Raw genomic sequence first — 18,522 nt, forward strand, 5'->3', positions numbered from 1 at the left:
CATAGAGTTAGTGGGGCTGCTCAAATCAAAGACATCGTATTTTGAGTGGAATATCGTATGAGGTTGAAGAGAATTAAAGCAAGGATTGCAGCATGATGCCTTATCGTCCAAAGCAACCATGATCAACCGTTAAACTATCGTGTGTGTAAGAAATTATCTAGATTCATATTATGTGTACCCTTGGATTTGATAACATCCCTATATAGAAATGGAAGTCTGTATTTCCTGAAAAAAAGGTTTTGAGCTATACGCTCAAGAAATCCAGCTAATGTATAACTCATAAGCTCAGAAATCGTACAACCAAGATCGGCATGTGGCCAATGATCACATCCATGATACACAGAGATACACGTGATCCAAAACGTCCAACAACCGGTTCATAACTTCTACACTACATTAGAGAGGATAGTAGTAGTTACTACTACTTCGAGTAAATGACATCCAGGTAATCCTTAGTGAGCCTAAAGCTTATATAATTAGCTTAATAGGGGTATGTTAGAAAAGCCAGCTTTTAAGCCGCTCCAGGGAAACCAATGCCGGCGGGCGGCGATCAGGGCATGCTGGCTCCATGGCCACCTGCGGCACCGACGCGAGCTCCAGCTCCAGGCCTAGCTCTACCACGGCCTGCTGCTGATCCTCCGTGACCACCTGCGGCCATACCACCAGGTCCAGATCTGGCTCCAGCTGCACCGCTTGCAGCTCCTCCGTGACCAGTAGCTCCAGTTGCCATGCCACCTCTAGCCGCTCCCATGCCGCCTGATCTGGCTCCTGCACCACTTGCGTGACCACCTGACATCATGCCGCCAGCAGCTCCAGCTCCAGCTCCTCCACGACGACCTCCTACGGCTGTCGTGCCGGTGGCTCCTGCTCCGGATCTAGCTCCATGGCCACTTGTTGCTCCTCCCATACGGCCACCCGCACCGGCCATGCCGCCGCGTCCAGCTCCAGCACCTGCAGCTGTCATGCCAGAGCCTCCAGCCCCGGACCTACCTCCATGGCCACCTGCTGCTGCTGCTGCTCCGCCATGGCCACCCGCGGCCATGCCACCGTGTCCAGATCCTCCGGATATACCAGCTCCACCACCCATTGCCGATCCTCCACGACCGCCTCCTCTTGCCATGGCACCTCCAACTGCGGACCTAGCTCCATGGCCACTTGCTGCTGCTGCTCCTCCATGGCCGCCAGCTGCGCTCATGCTGCCTGATCCAGCATGGCCACCCGCTGCTCCTGCTCCTCTGTGGCCACCTGTGGCCATGCCGCCTCCGGCAGCTCCGGGCCTTGCTCCGTGCCCACCCGCAGCCATTCCGCCTCCAGCAGCTCCGGACCTAGCTCCGTGGCCACCCGCAGCCGCTCCGGCTCCATGGCTACCTGCAGCCATGCCGCCTCCGGCAACTCTGGACCTACCTCCACTGGCTTCGGCTCCATGGCCACCAGCTCCGGCCATTCAACCTCCATGACCTCCGGTCCTAGCGCCACCAGCGGCTGCCGCTCCACCATGGCCAGCTCCTCCAGACCGAGCACCTGCAGTCACTCCTCCGTGCCCCCCTGTAGCCACGCCACGTCCTCCAGCTCCAGCTCCTCCATGGGCTGCACCTCCAATACCAGAGGGCCTAGCCCCAGCTGCTCCTCCGGTCATGCCATGACCAGCTGCTCCAGCTCCAGACCGGGCCGCTCCACCAGCAGCTCCTCCTACATGTCGTCCCCCGGCTGCACTCATGCCACCATGAGCTCCGGCCCCACCAGCAGCTCCACGGCCACCGGCTCTTGCTGACCCAGACCTTGAACCTGCACCTGCACCATGAGCACTGGCTCCGCCATGGGCTCCTCCTGCAAGGCCAGACGGCCTAGCGCCAGCAGCTCCTCCGGTCATGCCACCCCCATGAGCTCCAGCAGCTCCAGGCCTGGCTCCACCAGCAGCAGCTCCTCCATGGCCACCAGCTCCTGCACCCATGCTGCCATGAGCTCCAGCGCCAGTAGATCGAGCTGCGCCTCCATGACCAGCACCAGGTGATCCAGATGCACCTCCGCGGCCAGCAGCTCCAGCTGCAGGTCCGACTTTAGCTGCATCAACAGAAGGTAAGGGAGCAATAATTATTACAATGGTACGTGTGCGCGTGCATGGAACGGAGATTATACCAAAGCTAGAGTTACACGTTTACCATATTGCACGGCCTCGTCCTCGTCACTAATGCATGCATCGGATTGGCTGTTGCAATTAGAGGCGGCCTGCATGAAACACGATCAGAGGAAGAGCGTGTCAATCAGTGAGAGCTCAGAAGATGCACTCTCAGGCACGCGGAGAGCATACCATCGCACGTTTAGCCTGAACACTAACGAATAAGGCCAGCGAGAGAGAGAGAGAGATCAGAAACGCTCGCATGGATACATACCGAGAATACGGCTTGGGATGCTTGGAAGCAGCAGCAGCTCACTATGATGATGCACAGGATGAGCATCAGCCAGGACGGCATCCTCCTCGCGCTTGTCGCCATATTGTCGATGGCAATGACTATCTTCAGTGCTGGGTGTATGTCCCAACTCGACTAGATTGACGCTGGCGATGGATATCGACTAAGCATGGGTCCCTTATATAATGGCAGCGACAATTGGCTTTAAAACAGATGACGACAATTATAATCCCCGCCGCATGCATAAATCTCATGCCATGCAAAAAAAGCAACGTTGAATATTCTTGCCAGGTATGCTTTTGAGAGGGCGAGATAATTCGGCCAAAACGCGCCTGATTCGAGAAAGCTGGCAACGCTTTCTTTGAGGGGTGCCTTCTTCTTCTTCTGTTTCCTTTTCTTATTTCCTTCGCTTTTACGAGGGCAAATAATATATTGCTCGATTTCTTGATGCACTCAAAGAAACCGGGAACTTAAAAAAAAACAAAAGAGAACGCTAGATCCATTACCTATGATCGAGATGCAACATCCGTTTATGTGCTTATGTCTGGTTTATAATGCCATGATTCCATTGAAATTAGAGTTTGGAGGAAATCCTCTTTAAGCAATTTGAAGTGTCAACTGGTTTTCTTGAAAACTTTGTTCTCAAGCCATTGGAGCTGAATGGCACGGGAAAAGGTTAGCAAACCAATCACATGCTTAGTGCTAGCAATTAGTCACTAGACTTGAAGATAGAATAGTTGCAATATGGAGCAACAAGACAGGTGTGGCAAACCATGGAGATAACATTGAGAATCCAACATAGTAAGCAATATTACGAAACATAGCAAGAGCGAGTTTGCAAATGGAAACAAAAGAGGAAGGTGAACCAAGTCCCTCATGTATGAAGCAATGTAGTACAAGATTTTGTTAACAGCTCATGATCTGGAAGAGAAGCAACAATAAGATCTACACAAAAAGTGGCATTAGTAGCTTAAAAAAACGAACACCCAAGTAGATGCATGTAGCTCAAGTGAAAAGAACTCCATATTCGGGATTTTGGGAATTTCCCATCAATATGGGAAAACCAAATCAAAATGGATTTCATGAATTTTGGGAATTTTATTAATTTGGAACTTGGTGCAATTAAACATATTATTGCTTATGGTTGTTTCCAAGAGATTGAAAAAAACTCAAAAAGGTGGTGTTAATAAACACCTTAGTTTTAATATCCTTGAAATATTCAAGGAAAAACTTTAGTCGAAGGATTCATGTAGACTTTCTTTAGCCTTCAATACAACCTTTAGGGGAATTTTGATTTTTTTGGGAGATTTTGTACCTTTCTTCATCCAAGAGAAGACAATGCTATCTATTGTTTCCCATCATTCAAGATCTTTTTTGTTGCACATCCAATATTTATCCCAACAATTAAAATACACCTCTGCATTTGTAGCATTTTCACGACTACAAATTGGTGCCCAATATTGTATACGTACCTTGTTGAAGTTTTTGGAATGTCTATTTGTATCGACCTCAGTTTGTGCAACACCAAGCCATATTGGATATATTGGATCTGAAGGTCTAACAAGCACAAAGTCATCTTTCTTAACATCAAGCATTGGTTCAAATGCATGTTTGGGTTGTTTGCTCAAAGGACCATAATAGTGATCATTCAACTCTTCCAATCCAATGAAGTCATCTGCATTATCTACATCTATATTGGTTACATCACTTTGTGTTCTTGGCCAAAAATCTATGATAAATCAATCTTCTTGGACATTTGGAGTTTGAAGAGCGTAGATCATATATTTCCAATAATCAATCACTAGTGTTGTAACCTTTGTGAATTCTGCTTCAGGTCCTTGTACATTTGACCATCTTTCCCAATACTTCAAATAATCTTTAACTCCACTTACTACTTCTTGATGATCCTTAACATACTCAAACATGGGCATCAACAGAGTAGGCTTTCCTACAAGGTCTCTCTTCCATAATTCAATGCCACCTTCTCTTGGTAACCAGTCTGGGGACTTTGGATGCATCTTGTATTGCATGACAGGTGTATCTCCTTGCATATAAAACCGAAATTGAAGAGGTTTTGAGTGACCAACAAGTGTATCTTTCGAATCACACAAGTATCCCTCAATGTATCTCTTAAAGTCAGGCACATGTGTCAATAAGAAAGGTGTAGGACTAGTCATCTGGAATGATTGAAAATGTTGCATAAGATGAGGAAAAGTGAAGGTCATGCTTGTCCTTAGCTTCTCTGAAAATTTGCTGAACATTGCATCGATGTCTTCATGTGTATGACCCACCATGAGAAACCCAAGCTGGATCATCTTGAATGTTCCTCGTGCAACAAGCAATGATAGATATGCAAAGAGATAGCAATTTTTGTTTTCTGACCCACAATTATCAAGTTGTAGAAGTAAGTTCTCTGGCAATCGTTTGAAATGATGATGGTCATCCTGTGGTGTATTATCTTCCATGCATGATTTATTTTGTGCAACACCTTGATGGTGGTCTAGTGCTTTTTTTGAAATGAGGGCATTTAGTAGCACAGAGGTTGATCTTGGCATTCCATCTACTTGTAGATCACCATTTGCATGCCTATGTAGTCGCTCCAAGTTCCTAAAGCACAATGACAATGAGGCAATTGTGAAGTTAGGATCATGAGGCCATAGATCGAGTGAGAAATGTCCATATCTACCTTCTCCATGTCCATGTGTAATCATGCATGTTAAAGAAACTGGTAGTTGAGTAGATCTTTCAGTCTCTTTTGATCGAAGCCTTAACCTAGGGATAGATGTCTTTTGTTGGTCCATTTTATCATGTATGATGCATAAGTTTTTATCTGGATCTAATGCTGAGGCCAAGCGCCAACTGTAGTATATGTTCCGACAACTTTGTTGTTCTAGCATGTGACATTGACGCTTCTTTAGAAGCACATTTCGCTCTTGAAGACACTTTGTTGCTGCTCTTTGATCTCTGAGCAAATACTACATTTGGAGAACTCACTTGTCTTTACTATGGTTACATGCTTGAACTCTGTGTTCCAAATATGATTGAAGGTGGACAAGGACATTTTCTTACATCCAATACCACTCAATGTTGTATTTACTTCTGCCCATATATCTACCTGCTTATAAACATCTGGGATGACCAATTGTGTCTCCCTTGATCCATCTTGCATTTTTCTACTCTTGTGTGGCATTTGCTCTACATTCTACTTAACAAAGTCTCTAAGGATGGCTCTTCCCATCTCTGTGTGATCCTTAGCTGCTCTTATTACCCCCTTGTTTTCATGCATTGCCCTCCTCACGCCATGCTCAAATTGTGTTTTGTACCTGTAAAAAGATGTCTTTGGGATTCCATGAATCTCATACCATGCCCTTCCACATACCACTTGTCCATTGAAGATAAAGCTGTACTTCCTTGTTCCCAAGTAATCAATCCTGCATGATGATTCAAACTTGTCATAAACATTGCAATCCTCAAAAGTATTTACGTAATTGTTGCATTGCTTCTCTATCAGCAAACTGACAACACTTTTCTTGGCAACAATCAATCATGGAAACCTGTGAAATGGAGTCCATAGAAGTCCTCAAGTTTGCACCTTTAGGGGAAATAATTCGAGGCTTTCTATTGACCATAAAATATGATCTCTTCTGAACAAAAATTGATTTTTTTGCAAAAACATAATCTTCATTGGTATCTTCCATGTTTTTGGCACAAGCATTTGTAGAGACAAATTGTATGTATGATTGTTGTTGTAGCAGTGATGTTCCATCATCAAAGGTGACTTGTTTAATAGGCCATCTTTCCAAAGTGACACAGTGGAGGTTGTCATCTATGTATGTTCCTGTGGTTTGATCAAGGGCTTTATCTACCACCACACCAACATCCTCTTCTCCTAGCAATTCAAAGTTTATCACATCATATGGAAAAGCCAATAATATAACCCCTGTCCCAACACACACAGTGTTGCCTTCTGTCCATAGCATCACTCTACATTCTCTCCAACTTTCATGAATGCTAAGCACATCAATATCCGCAGAAGGTAGGACATGGTCTGATTCGTAATCATCTCCTCTGTCATGAATTGTTATTGAGTTTGAAACAACCACCACATCTTTCTTTCCCCATTTTGCAAAACCACCTACAGCTTCATGAACCTTCATTGCATCAATTATTGGGAATGGCAAATACGCTGCTACATTTAAACATTTATCAATAGCCACTGAAATATATCCATCTTCAAGTGTTTCTCCATGGCATGTCTCATTTGGATGTATTGCATGCACTCTACCAAGTGCAACAATCTCATGATCAACTAGTAAATTCACAGTTTCTCCAAAATAAAATTCGTTATTCATGATACATGTATAAGTGAGAAAATGGAGATTTTATAATTTGTATGTTGTCACCTCTCAGAAAGAAGAAAATAGTGATGAAATTGCTAAATACAATGAAGTATCAAATTTCATTGAAACAAAAAAAGTACTTAAACATTAGATAGAATGAGTCCAACTTCCATAATAGAAAGTATTAATGGAAACATCGTACAGAAAGAAGGGGATAGATTTGACCATATGGCCAAAAACAAACTTTCTCATGAAGTGTGCCGCCCTAAAGTAAATAAGAAAAGTTTCTTCTATTATTTTTAGTTTCCTTGATTTTACTTTATTTTATTAGCTACTCTTTGAGTAAGCAAAAACTTCATTGTGTGTTCTCATTGGAAAAAGATATAGCAGATGTTCAAAACTTGTACTATATCTATTCAACACGAGAACAATGATTAAAATTATTTATAATGTATATAGGAAAAGATTTAGCCACGTGGTCAAAAATCTATTGTATGTATTCCATACCATAGCAAATATAAAAATTATTTGTGATCCCCATAGGGGAAAACATAGTCAAATGATTGAAACCTTTGTTGTATGTATTTCACATGACAAAAAGGATAAAAGCTCATTGTGGTCTCCATAGAAAAATATTTAGCCAAATGGTCAAAACTCAAGCCAAATACATATAACAAGGATAAAAGTTCATTGTGATCTTTATGGAAAAGGATTTAGCCAGATGGTCAAAACCTCGATTGCAACTATTTTACACAAGACTTAGGATTAAAATTCTTTGTGATATCCACAAGAAAAGATTTAGCCATATGGTCAAAACATGTATTTAACCTAGATGATAGCAAGAATAATAATTTTTTGTGATGTCCATAGAACAAGATTTAGCCAAATGTTCAAAGTATTTATTGTATGTCAACAAGAATAAGTAATTTCTGTGATCTCCATTGGAAAATATTTGATCAAATGATCAAAACCTTTATTTCATGTATTCCACATGACAACAAGGATAAATATATTTTTGAGAAACTTTGACCTTGTGCTTAAATGTTGAAACCACAATGACCTCTAAAGAATAGGAGATTTCATTCACTATGACACAAAGTTATAAATATTGAGCAAATTTTAGCATCAATTGGAAGCTATTTGAAAAGGAAATATAATTTTTATCATGGTTAAATATTTATAAATCTTATACTATCTACTTGTTGATAATAGTAAAATGTATCATATTACATTTTATTTTTAAGTTATACCAGTTTAGTCTAAATCATGTTATATTAGTATATCGTACTATGTGCATATTATGGAATATATTATCAAAATATAATTTAAAAATATATATATATTAAATTAATTTATTAATAATTAATAAATATAATTTAAATATATTAAATCATATTTTGTAAGATTATGTATATTAAATGTATCTAATATGTAGTGTGTAATATCATTGAGGATTTTGAACCCACCTTAGTGATAGTTCGAGAGTAGAATCTCTAGTAGGGTAGGATAGAGAGTATGTAGGAAAAATCTCTAGCTGTGGAAATAGGGGCAATATCACAATGATGGGTTCTTAAGAAGGGGCGAGGGGGAAGAAGCTGGTCTAGGAGAAATGCCCCGAGTAAGAGTTTGAGGGCAATGCCTTTCTTAGTGGAGGTTTGGGAGCAATGCCCCTAGTTGGGGTTTCAAGATAGCACTCGTTGTAGGGATTTGGGGGAAAAGCTCCCAATGGGGGATTTAAGCGGTAGGGCCCTTAGTGGGGTATGCCGGCAACACCCCTAGTAGGGGGTTGGGGGTAGTGTCCCTAATGGGGGTTTGGGGGCAACGCCCCTAGCGGTGGTCCGAGAGGATAGTGCCCCTGGTGTGGGGGTTTGGGGGGCAATGTCCCCAAGGGGAGGTCTAGGGGGCATCGCCCCCTTGTGGGGGTCTGGGGGCAACGCCCCCAGCGGGGGTTCGGGGGCAACGCCCCCGGTGGGCAATGCCCCCAGCGGGGGTTTAGGGGCAGCGCCCCCGTTGGGGGTTTGGGGGCAACGCCCCCAACGGGGGGTTCAAGGGGTAGCGCCCCCCTTTGGGGGTTTGGGGGCAACGCCCCCAGCGGGGGTTCGGGAGCAGCGCCCCCGGTGGGGGTTTGGGGGCAACGCCCCCAACGGTGGGTTCGGGGGGCAGCGCCCCCCTGTGGGGGTCTGGGGGCAACGCCCCCAGCGGGGGTTCGGGGGCAACGCCCCCGGTGGGGGTTTGGGGGCAACGCCCCTAACGGCGGGGTCCGGGGGCCTACGGTATAGCCATTACGTGATTTTTGAAAAAATCATGACTTGAAATCTTTAATAAAATTAAAAAATAGACACAAAAATAAGATCTAAATCTACTCGTATTCCATAACAAGTTATGGTTATTCGAATGGCGTGATACATTAAATGATTCATTTCATGAGTCGGTCTTTACAACTAATCATGACGTTTTTCAAAATGAGTTTCTCTTCCCCTCCCTCTCTCTTCCACGTAACTCTCTAACCTGAGCGTTTTCTCTGTTGCATTTTTACAATTGCAGGTTTCGCATCTCTGATCCTCTGCGTTTTTATCTCTGCTCCTGTCGCCCCTCTCTTACTATAGGTGTTGCAGCCCTAATCTTTGGCGGTTCTATCCCCCTCCTCTTCTTTGACTACTCTCCATTGTTTCATTTTCTAAAACTGAAACAGATTGTACAGTGCAATTTCTAGTTTGAATCAGGGTATTTCTTTGACTACTCTCCACTGTTTCATTTTCTCAAACTGAAACAGATTGTGCAGTTTAATTTTTGGTTTGAATCAAGATATTTCTTTGACTACTCTCCACTCTTTAATTTTCTCAAACTAAAATAGATTGTGCAGTGCAATTTCTGGTTTGAATCAGGGTATTATGACCAAAACTACGTGCATCTTCAAATCAGAAATCTTACTCCAAGGCTTCAACAATTCAACAAGCTAGTGAATGATCGCTAGTCCACACAGTGCCTGCTCTTACTTTACGGGTGATTTCTGTTACATTGGCACACATTACTGACCTACTAATTACAACAGGTTTTCAACTTTTTCCTACATTTCTGATTTTGAGTTAAACTACATTGATTATGACCATTTCAATCCATACAATTACTACAAATCACACTACTACTCTTTTGTATGATTAGTATTAAATAATATTAAGATCAAACACCAAAAGCATTTTCTAAATAAGAATCATGTATGAAAACTAAATGCAATATGTATTTCTGTATATATATTTCTGTAGCAATGAGATTAGGCACTCACTCTTGAGAATTCAATGTCTTCTTCTTCTTCTCGATTGCTTGATTGATCTCCTGGAGTGCTTGTGTTTTTTGTTGTCCAACCACTACCTTGCAAGTGATAGCTTCACTCTACGTCAATATTGAAAACATGACTTCTTGCACTGTTGAAAATACTCTTTTTGTTGTGAATATGAAATATATGATTTGTGTAATGTTGAAAAAAGTCTCTTAGATGTGAATATGGAATAAATGGTTTGTGCAATGCTTTTATCAATGATGAGTGCTTTCAAAATACTAGTCTTTCTTTCTATTCTGTGATGCTATATACCTCAAGATTTTGCCTCAAGGCTAAACCTAGCCTTATATTTGTTGTATCATTCTGTAATATTAGAGCATTTTATCAAGTTCTTATACATTGTATTATACTTTACTATATAGAACTTTCCATTATACTGTATTTTCATAGTAAAAGCATTAGTATCAGATTTTATGGTTACACTTTTTATAATTTTGCAATAAGCATATGGCTATACAATACTTACAAATACTCAATATGATTTTACCATAGGATGTAATTTGATTTTCTAAGAACACATATCATGATCTTTCATCAATTTATAGATTAGACCATATGGTCAAAAAATTTCTTGCAATATAAGAAGTACTTTTTGTTATTTTATTCAATACAATCTGAGATTTGGCCATGAGGTCAAATCTTTTCTTATAATATAAGAAGTAATTTATGTTCTTTTTTCCAATATACTATGAGATTTTTCCATGTGGCCAAATCTTCTCCTTAAGCTATCTCTTGGCCAAAATAAGGACTCCTATAGTATCACAATATATTGCAACCAATCAAGCACTTTGTTCATTTTATTACAAGAATGACAGTTTGCCATTTGGTCAAATGCTTTCTTATATTATCAACCCTTGCTTACTTTCAAAAGGAAAGGCTAGTTTCTACTTAGAATTCCTTACTTTCTATAATTTGGCCATGTGGTAAAATCTTGTCTTGCAACAAACGAACCACTTTTTTAGAATTTGATCCTAAAAAATTAAGACTAAATCTATGGTGGGTTCAATCACACAAATTTTGGGTATGCTAGATTTGGTTGTATGGAAAAATGTTCTAAGAAAAACATCTTCTATATTATCTCCAAAAAAGGAAGACCATGTTCTACTTGGAACTCCTTGATTACCTACTATATTTATAGGAAGTCTCACCATGTGGTCAAAACTTGTTGTGCAACAAACAAACCACTTTGTTTCCATTAACCATTTTTTTCATTTCAATTTTTCATTACTTCCTATAAATATCATATCATTTTTCCACAAATTAGCCACTTTTTCCATTTCACTACAAAATAAAAATTGGCCATATGGTCAAATCTTTCATTTTGTTATCAATGCTAGCATCCAAGAATCCCCCCATTCTTGTTTTGTTCAGCCATATAATCAAATCTAATCTCATAAATCTTGCAAACCATGAGACTACTTTTTCATTCCATTATAAAACAATATTTGGCTACATAGTCAAATCCAATTTCACAGCATGTTACAACAAATGAATCACTTTCTTCACATGGTTATGAAACTAGATTTGGCCATATGGTTAAAATTAGTTTATAGAAATCGTCTTATCTTGTAGGTTTTGCCATGAGGTCAAATCTCCACCTTTCAAGTGTTTTTCACTTTATCTTATATTGATATCTATGGGATTGGCTACATAGCTATATTTGTTTATATGTGAATCTCATATCACAATAAACCGCATTCTCTCTTTAGCTAGCCTTTAAGAACCCTATGGTAAAAAACCATGGCAAAGTTTCTAATCTGATAGATAAGTCTTATGACTAAATAGGATTTGACCACATGGCTAAAACCAATGACAATGTTTCTACAATATGGCTCATTTCAAGGGAAACTTACATGTGCAATAATTAAAATGTTAACTTTGGGCCAAATGGAATTGTGAGATTGCTACATAACCACATTGATATATAGGTGGATCTCATATTGGACTAAATCTCATTCTTTGATTAAATAGGATTTGACCACATGGCCAAAAATCTTAGCAAAGTTCCTAGAGTATGATCCTTGCATAAGTCATGGAGAAGAAATCCAATATTAACTTAGGGACAAAATCATCCATGACATTTTCTACATAACCACAATGATGTTTTACTATATCTCATACCACACTTACACTCAACATTTCATTATCACTTGACCATTTGGTTAAGCCTATGGTCAAGTCTCACTATTAATAGAATTTGATCTTCTCACCGAAGTCCATGGCAAAGTTTTTACTATATGATTCTTGCAAGAGAAACATAATTAATGCTAACTTAGGGCCAGGATAATCCATGAGATTTGATACATAAGTACACACTTAATCTCAAATTTCAATATTTCATTTTATGGAAGAGTCCCTTTAGAGTAGATTTGTCTTGTATTTCGTAAAATCTTGTGTTGTTGTGTTTTCAATTTTCAACTTAGAAATCTTATACATTTATTTGGGTTTTTTGAATTTTGAATATTTTTAAATCCACTTTTGTCTAACAACTTTTTCTCTTTGTAGAACAATTCAATGGCAAAGAAAGATAGCACATCCAAAAAGGAGACCCAAACCATTGATGAAGTTGGTGGTGTTTTTGTGTATCCATGGTATGTGGATGTTTATGATAGTCAAGGAAAAAGAGCTGACAATGTTCTCTTATTCACTTTGAAGAGTGATATTGCATTTTTTCAACAAGATGGTGTCATAGAGAAGATAACAGATGGATGTGCTGGGAAAGAGAGAATACCATGTAATCTTGTTAAGATCAAGGGGAAAAATGTAGTATACAAACTTGATCCTTTGTCATTTCACTTTGCCAGTATTAAAGAGGATGAAGAATACTCTTTGAAAACAATGGGATGGACCTTATTTGAGGAGGTAAAGGACACAGAAGACATTATATTGGCATTCCAAGCTGTTCAAAATAGTGAGCTACTTTCCCTATCAAGAAAATGTGATCGCCCCAACAAAAGAATGAAGCTCCAAGATAAACAAATAGACTTGAGATCTTCACCTTCTCCTCAAGAAGAAAATAATTCATGGAATCCCACAAGCTCAAAGTCAAAATCACCTCAACAAAGTTCCTTGTCACAAGCTCTTGTTGTTAGTATGGCTGCTAACACTACTAAGAATGATGCCACTTTACCTTCCATGTTAGAAGTTACACCAAAGCCAATAATTTCTCTTAAGGTCAAGGGAGTAGAAAGAACATTCAATTTTCCTGAAATAGTTAAGAAGAAGGGAAAGAAGGAAGAATCAGGATTTCACATGCTTGAAAAATTCTTTCCATTTGGGCCAACAACACAATCCAATACAATGTCCAAATACAAATATCATAATCGTGCGCCCATGCGCATACAAAATAATAAATAAATATTCAATGCCTCAATAAATAGGCGCGACAAAATATAGGCGCCATGCCTAAGATATGCGCCCATCAAAATATAAGTGATAACTCGAATACTCACTATCCTCCAATGCTTTCCTCCGCCACTGCTGCTATCTCTATACATCAACTGAAGCATTCACAATCGTTAGTAAAATAACACAATTAAACCGACAAAAGTGAATACCTAGCAGTCTTCAGCTACATAAAAAAATCAAGTGGTTAGAAATCAATCCTAACCTTAATTTATTACGAGTGCACACTCTAAACTCATAAACGTTTATTAATTTAATATGTATTTTATGGAATCACCTGCTATGAAATCACCCATGTACACACTAAATTAATGAAATGCCCGAAAAGGATAGGCATCCCTATCAACTTCTCGCACAAAGAATCCTCTTTATGTATGAGCCCCGGTCAACAAAGTTTACGGAATCCACCGTAAAACCTCACGGAATTCACTGTGAGATATGCCTCCTGGCATTATACCCCCGGGGTGGGATAGCAATTGACCTCAATTTCTATTAGCTCAATGTGGAGCTAGCAGAGTGGGGAAAGCATTTAAGTCTCTAGCGTGCATCCATTGGGCTTCCTCTACAGGATGGTTCTTAAATTTGACTAGATATCTAGAATATCTTCGGCTAGTTCTAGTGGTCATAAAGTCAGTATCTATGATAGCTTTAGGTTCAATTATTTCAGTCGCTTCCTCTAATAAAGGTGGGTTTTCGTAAACAGGGTGTACACGTAATTGGCCTCTAAAGGGTCGTAATAAACTAATGTGAAATGTGTTGTGAATTTTCCAGTGAGGTGGTAATTCTAACTTGAATGCATTGTCATTGATTTTGTGAATAATCTTAAATGGTCCATAGAATCTAGGTGCTAATTTCACAACTGGATGTTTATCTACACTTTGTAATTTACGTTTTTCTATTCTCAACCAAACATAGTCATCAACTTTGAAATTCATTGCTTGTCTTTTCTTATTGGCTTGTTTGGTATATGATTGCTGGGCTTTGGCAATCATGTTTTCAACCTCATCAAAAATAGTAGCGTGCATAGTAGCAATATCATCAGCACTTTGAATTCTATTTGATAAAGATGCAACAGGTGTAGACAATCTATGACCATAAATCACTTCAAACGGTGCTTTCTTTGTAGATGTGTGTGGTGTATTGTTATATGCAAACTGTAATAAATGCAAATGTGTGTCCCATGTCTGTGGTTTAGAAATAGTGTAAACACGTAAAAGATCTAGAATAGTACTGTTAGTGGCTTCTGTTTGTCCATTAGTTTCAGGATGAAATGCAGATGAAAAATCAATTTTTGTTCCTAGGTTAGTAAACAAAGTAATCCAAAAGTTGTTAAAAAATCTAGAATCACGATAAAAAATAATAACTTTTGGTAATCCATGATTAGTGAAAACAGTTTTCAAAAACAATTGTGCTGCTGGAGATGATGTTAAAGTTTTCTTACATGGAATGAAATATGCTTGTTTACTAAACCTGTCTACTACAGTCCAAATCATGTCATGGTTAGCTTTAGTATTAGGTAAACCAGTAATAAAATCCATAGAAATCTGTTCCCATGGTCTTGATGGAATAGATAAAGGCATAAGTAATCCATACTATTTACCATGATGTCTCTTAACTCTTTGACAAATCAAACATTCAGAAACAAAGTTAGATACATCAGTGTCCATATGTGGCCAATAAAAATCTTCAATTAATGTACGTAAAGTAGATATGATACCTCTATGACCTTGATATGGAGGACAATGAATCTCATTCAAAACAAAAGATCTAAATGGAACTGTAACACATAATCTCTTTTCATAAAACATGAATCCATCATTATAAGACAGTGAATCAATAGGAATCCAGTTATTTCCAACTAATTTATTCCAATCAGCATGAAAAGTAATGTCTTGATGATAAGTATCTTTCATAGGAGTTAGAGAATCAAATGATATAACAGAAATATTATGAATGGTGGGTCTTCTACTTAATGCATCGGCCACTACATTTTCTTTACTTGGTTGATATTGAATGATGGGATGAAAACTCTGAATAAAAGCTGCCCATTTGATATGTCGGTCAGATATTTGAGGTTGACTAAGTAAATATCTAATACTTTGTTGATCAGTCTTAATCATAAACTCAGAACCCATTAAGTAGTGTTTCCATTGTCTTAAAGCTTGTACTACATCTAATAATTCTTTATCATATGTGGAATATTTAAGTTCGGAGGGTTTCAGTTTAGAACTAGAATAGGCTATGGGATGATTATCTTGCATAAGTACGGCTCCTATTCTAGATCCGCTAGCATCAGTAACTACTAAAAAGAATGGTCTATTAAAATCAGGTAGTTGTAATACAGGAGCATGAGTTAATGCATGTTTCAATAAGTCAAAGGATTTCTGTTGATTATCAGACCAATGATAAACAATACCTTTCTTTAAAAGTTTAGTCAAAGGCAAAGCAAGTAATGAAAAATTTCGCACAAATTTCTTGTAAAAACTAGCAAGACCTAGGAAAGATTGTAATTCATGCACATTTTTAGGTATAGGCCAGTTCAATATTGCTTCTATATTCTTAGGGTCAACCTTAATACCATCTGATGATACAATATGACCTAAATATTCAATTTCTATTTTAAAGAACTCACTCTTTTCTGGATTAGCATACAGTTGATTATCTTTCAATAACTTGAAAACCAAGGAAAAATGTTCATAATGTTCTTTCTCATTTTGACTAAACACTAGGATATCATCAAAGAATACAATAACACAATGCTGATATTTCAAAAATATACGATTCATCATTCTACTAAATGTAGCAGGTGCATTAGTCAATCCAAAAGGCATCACTAAAAATTCATAATGACCAAATTGTGTTCTAAATGCAGTCTTGAATATGTCAGACTTATCTAATCTCACATGATGATAACCAGATTTAAGATCTATTTTACTAAATATGGTAGAACCTTGCAGTTTATCCATAAGGTCATCGACTCTAGGAATTGGATATATATTCTTTACAGTGATCTTATTTAAAGCACGATAGTCAATGCACATACGATAAGTATTATTCTTCTTCTTTACCAACAAAACACGTGTACCAAATGGAGAACTACTAGGTCTAATCAATCCTCTATTTAGTAATTCCTCAACTTGATTTTGAATTTCTTTTTGCTCTATCTGGTTATGCCTATATGGTGCTTTACAAGGTGATTGTGTACCAGGAATCAAATCTATTTTGTGGTCTTCAAGACGTGAAGGAGGTAAACCAGGTGGTAGATCTTCTGCAAAACAGTATTTAAATTGTGTAAGAAATTCTTTATGCCTAGGGTGCATATGTTTTTCTTTAACTTGCAGTTCATCCACCCAAATTAGATAAGATTTGTTACTTTTGCGTAATGCACGTTTAGCTTGAGTATGAGAAAGTAGTGGAAAAGCATTAGATACATGCATACCATACAATGTAATATGTTTTCCTTGAAATTGAATATTAATTGAATGTGTGGAATAATCTATATCAGGGTTATGCTGATGGCGCCAAGGCATACCTAAAATAATATCACTAGACTGTAATGGTACAACTAGAAATTTCCTTCTTTCAATATATTCACCAATTTGAATTTCTAAATCATGCACCTTTTGTGTTCCATTATACCTTGTGCCTAAGAATGCTGCTTTAATGCGATAATGAGTAGGAATAGTTTGTAACTTCAATTCTTTCACTAACTTTGCAGAAATAAAATCATGAGTACTACCATCATCATGCAAAATAAGCTTTTCTTTTCCATGCACTAAACATTTCATTATCAATAAAGAATGTGGAGTTGGCATACCTGGTAATGTATCCGAAGGAGTAGTAATGTCGTCTTCATCTTCCGTGAAATCAGGCATTTCTTCATGTTCTTCATCTTCCATTGCTCCAAGGTAGTTGATATGGACATGTGGCTTCTTCGATTGGCAATTGGCTGCTAGATGTCCAGGTTGGTGGCATTTGTAACATACTATAGGTTTGGCTTTAGATACATTGTTTGCAATGGCAGGAAGTCTAGGAATATTAGGATTTGGTTGTGAAATTGGCTTGGGGTTTTGATTGGTATTCGATGGTAAAGTTTGTGGTTTTGCCTAAGACTTATGGAAAGATGATGAAGGAAAACGACCTTGATTAAATCTTCTAAAATTTGAGTTGAATTGCTTAGATCCATAGTTACCATTGGCTTGAAATTGCTGTGGACGCTTGTCTCTTCCTCGAAGCTTGTCTTCAGTGTCATGAGCTAAAGAAATTGCGTCTTCAAGAGTTGCAGGCTTGAACATATTGACTTCAACGTAGTAATGCCCAAGTAATCCAGACATATACTTGCGCTTGTGTGTCGCTTCAGGTACATCTTCAAGCATGCATAACTGGAGTAATGCATTCCAAAAGCGTTCGGTGTACTGAGGAATAGGCTCACGATCTCTTTGATGAAGAAGGTCCCATTGCTTTATGGCTTTTTCATGGAACCACGGTCCACCAAAGAGATGCTCTATCCACTAAATGATTAGTGACACACTTGATTTTATCTTTTTCTGCGTATGTTTCCTCATGAAAGTAATCATCAAACTGACTGATGAATGCAAGAACAGTTTTTCCATCTCGAGTGCCATTGAAAGTACGGAATTTGAAATCTCTTTTACTTATCTTTATTTCTTTGCGGATGGATTGGGCTTCGAGAGTCGCGTCGATGGTATGTTGGATAAGATCTTCATATTGTGGTTCCCCTTTATCAGTAGTCGATCTTTGTAAATTAGCCAATTGAACTTGTAATGCTTGTCGAGCTCATCATTCTTCATCCAACTACATCATAATTAAATCCAAGGCTCCATCGTAGGTTCAGGAAGATCGCCTTCAGCCATTAAATCATCCATATGTGGTTCCGTCATCTTGCAAAACTTCAAAAGACCTCACACTCTCAAAATCCAATTACCGGGATGAGAGTAGCTCAAGATCGGGTGTACAAGGCTTATATTTTTTTTTTTGTGTGGCTTTCACAATCTTCATCTTTGGCTATTGC

General features: G+C 38.8%; 2 protein-coding genes across 2 annotated transcripts in view; both read right to left on the minus strand.

Moving 5' to 3' along the window:
• Positions 1-312: 312 nt before the first annotated feature.
• Positions 313-18,522, minus strand: part of LOC148028437 (uncharacterized) — a 137,549-nt gene continuing 119,339 nt past the window's right edge. Inside the window, exon 4 of the mRNA XM_087689056.1 lies at positions 313-1,095. Within this exon, the coding sequence (XP_087545182.1) occupies positions 551-1,095 (545 nt within the window). The 3' untranslated portion in view covers positions 313-550. The remainder of the gene's footprint in view (positions 1,096-18,522) is intronic.
• LOC148028438 (uncharacterized) lies at positions 1,321-2,518 on the minus strand. Its single transcript, XM_087689055.1, has 3 exons — positions 2,391-2,518; positions 2,160-2,226; positions 1,321-2,061 (listed from the first exon to the last, which is right to left on the minus strand). Exons 1-3 carry the CDS (start codon positions 2,490-2,492, stop codon positions 1,445-1,447), a joined length of 786 nt encoding a protein of 261 aa, XP_087545181.1. The 5' UTR covers positions 2,493-2,518; the 3' UTR covers positions 1,321-1,444.

Source organism: Lygodium microphyllum, chromosome 12 (assembly GCF_053477565.2).
Source record: "Lygodium microphyllum isolate KBCC chromosome 12, Lygodium_microphyllum_v1.1.10, whole genome shotgun sequence".
NCBI classification, from domain to species: Eukaryota; Viridiplantae; Streptophyta; class Polypodiopsida; order Schizaeales; family Lygodiaceae; genus Lygodium; species Lygodium microphyllum.